At 36.9% G+C, this 1451-nt stretch overlaps 1 protein-coding gene across 1 annotated transcript in view; it reads right to left on the minus strand.

Annotated features, from left to right (window-relative positions):
- The window catches only part of TMEFF1 (transmembrane protein with EGF like and two follistatin like domains 1), a 227572-nt gene that overhangs the window by 83936 nt on the left and 142185 nt on the right, over positions 1–1451 (minus strand). The window contains 1 exon segment of the mRNA XM_006172345.2: positions 539–648. Coding sequence (XP_006172407.1) covers positions 539–648 — 110 coding nt within the window.

The raw sequence follows: 1451 nt of genomic DNA on the forward strand, positions 1-1451 counted from the left end.
CAGTCGGTGGCATGGCAGTTAAGGGTGCTGGACTCCCATATGGCCAACTGTGGTTCAAGTCCCAGACCAGGCAGCTTGCTTTCTCACATTCCCTCTCTTTCTCATTCTGTCCCTCTCTGGTCAAATTTAAATAAATAAATAAATAAGTGTTTTAAAAATAATAAGAAATATTTTTTTAATTATTTTTAAAAAATAGAAAGGAGACAGACTTAAAAGAGAAAGGAAAAAGATGTCAATATTTTAAGTAAGAGACTACTGAACCTACACCTCCCTTGCCTTTCAATCATAGCTATACTTTACATTTAAATATAATTCTAATACTTTTGAAGCATTTTCATATCTACTACCGCCTGTCTGTCTTTTTAATTCCAGGCAAGAAGTATGGAAAGTAGAAATAATAGAAACAAAAAGGAATTGGAAGGCCGTGAAACTAACTTCCTTGTGAGGTTCAAGGTATTTCAAACTTTTTGATCTGAGGAATGTAGAATTATAAATTATGTAAATATAAAATTCATCAAAATAAGTTTGGTTTTCTCACCTGAAATTGGCATGCACACTTCAAACCATCTCCATCTTCTTTACAGACTCCTCCATACTTACATGATGACTCATCGCAAACTCTTACATCAGATTCCCTCACATTTAATTCTGCAAGAGGAAAAATTGTTTCATATATTTGGCTTTTCCTACCCAAATGTACATATACAAAGAAAAGAAAAAAATCCTTAAAATATACTGACCATCCCATTTATAAAAATAATAATAGAGATATAATATATAAAAAGTTCTACAGGACACAAAATGTTCAGTATTACCCAAAGAAAATCTTGAATATAATATGGCCATAAGTAACCCAAACCCAAACTACGCACAAAATTTCAGGAATTAACATAATTTCCAAAAGTAAAACTATGGAATTTCTATATTTTGCCCATTTAAGACATTAAGATCTCACTTTTATTTGTTTATTTTGAGACAGTGGCAGCAGGGGAGAAAGAGAGAGAGGATTTTTGACAGGGTCTTGCCATACTGTGCTCTGCCCCAGCCTCCCAGTTAGCTAGGATTTTAGGTGCACTGTATGACACCTGGTCTGTTCAGGTTGGTCTGGGATTCAAACTCAGGTCTTACCACTTGCACCACCATGGCTGGGCTCATCTTACTTTTTCTTACTTTAACACTTTATATTATTTTTTTTTAGTGCATAAGTTACCTTTAAGGATAACAAATAAGAACAACTAAAGGTGGCCCAGCCACCGAGCACAGGCAGTAGGACTACACTGAGCAATACTGGAGTCATGCTGGAAGTACCCAGGTTTGGATCCCAGGTTGACCTGAATATGCCATATGCACCCAACCCATAGGCAAACCTGTGATCCTGGCTTGTTGGAAGACTTAGGGGAGGATGCTACCATGGCAAGACCCTGTGGGAAGTCCTTGCCCATCTCGCTCCC

Source organism: Tupaia chinensis, unplaced genomic scaffold (assembly GCF_000334495.1).
Source record: "Tupaia chinensis unplaced genomic scaffold, TupChi_1.0 Scaffold143795_1, whole genome shotgun sequence".
In the NCBI taxonomy this organism is placed as follows: domain Eukaryota; kingdom Metazoa; phylum Chordata; class Mammalia; order Scandentia; family Tupaiidae; genus Tupaia; species Tupaia belangeri.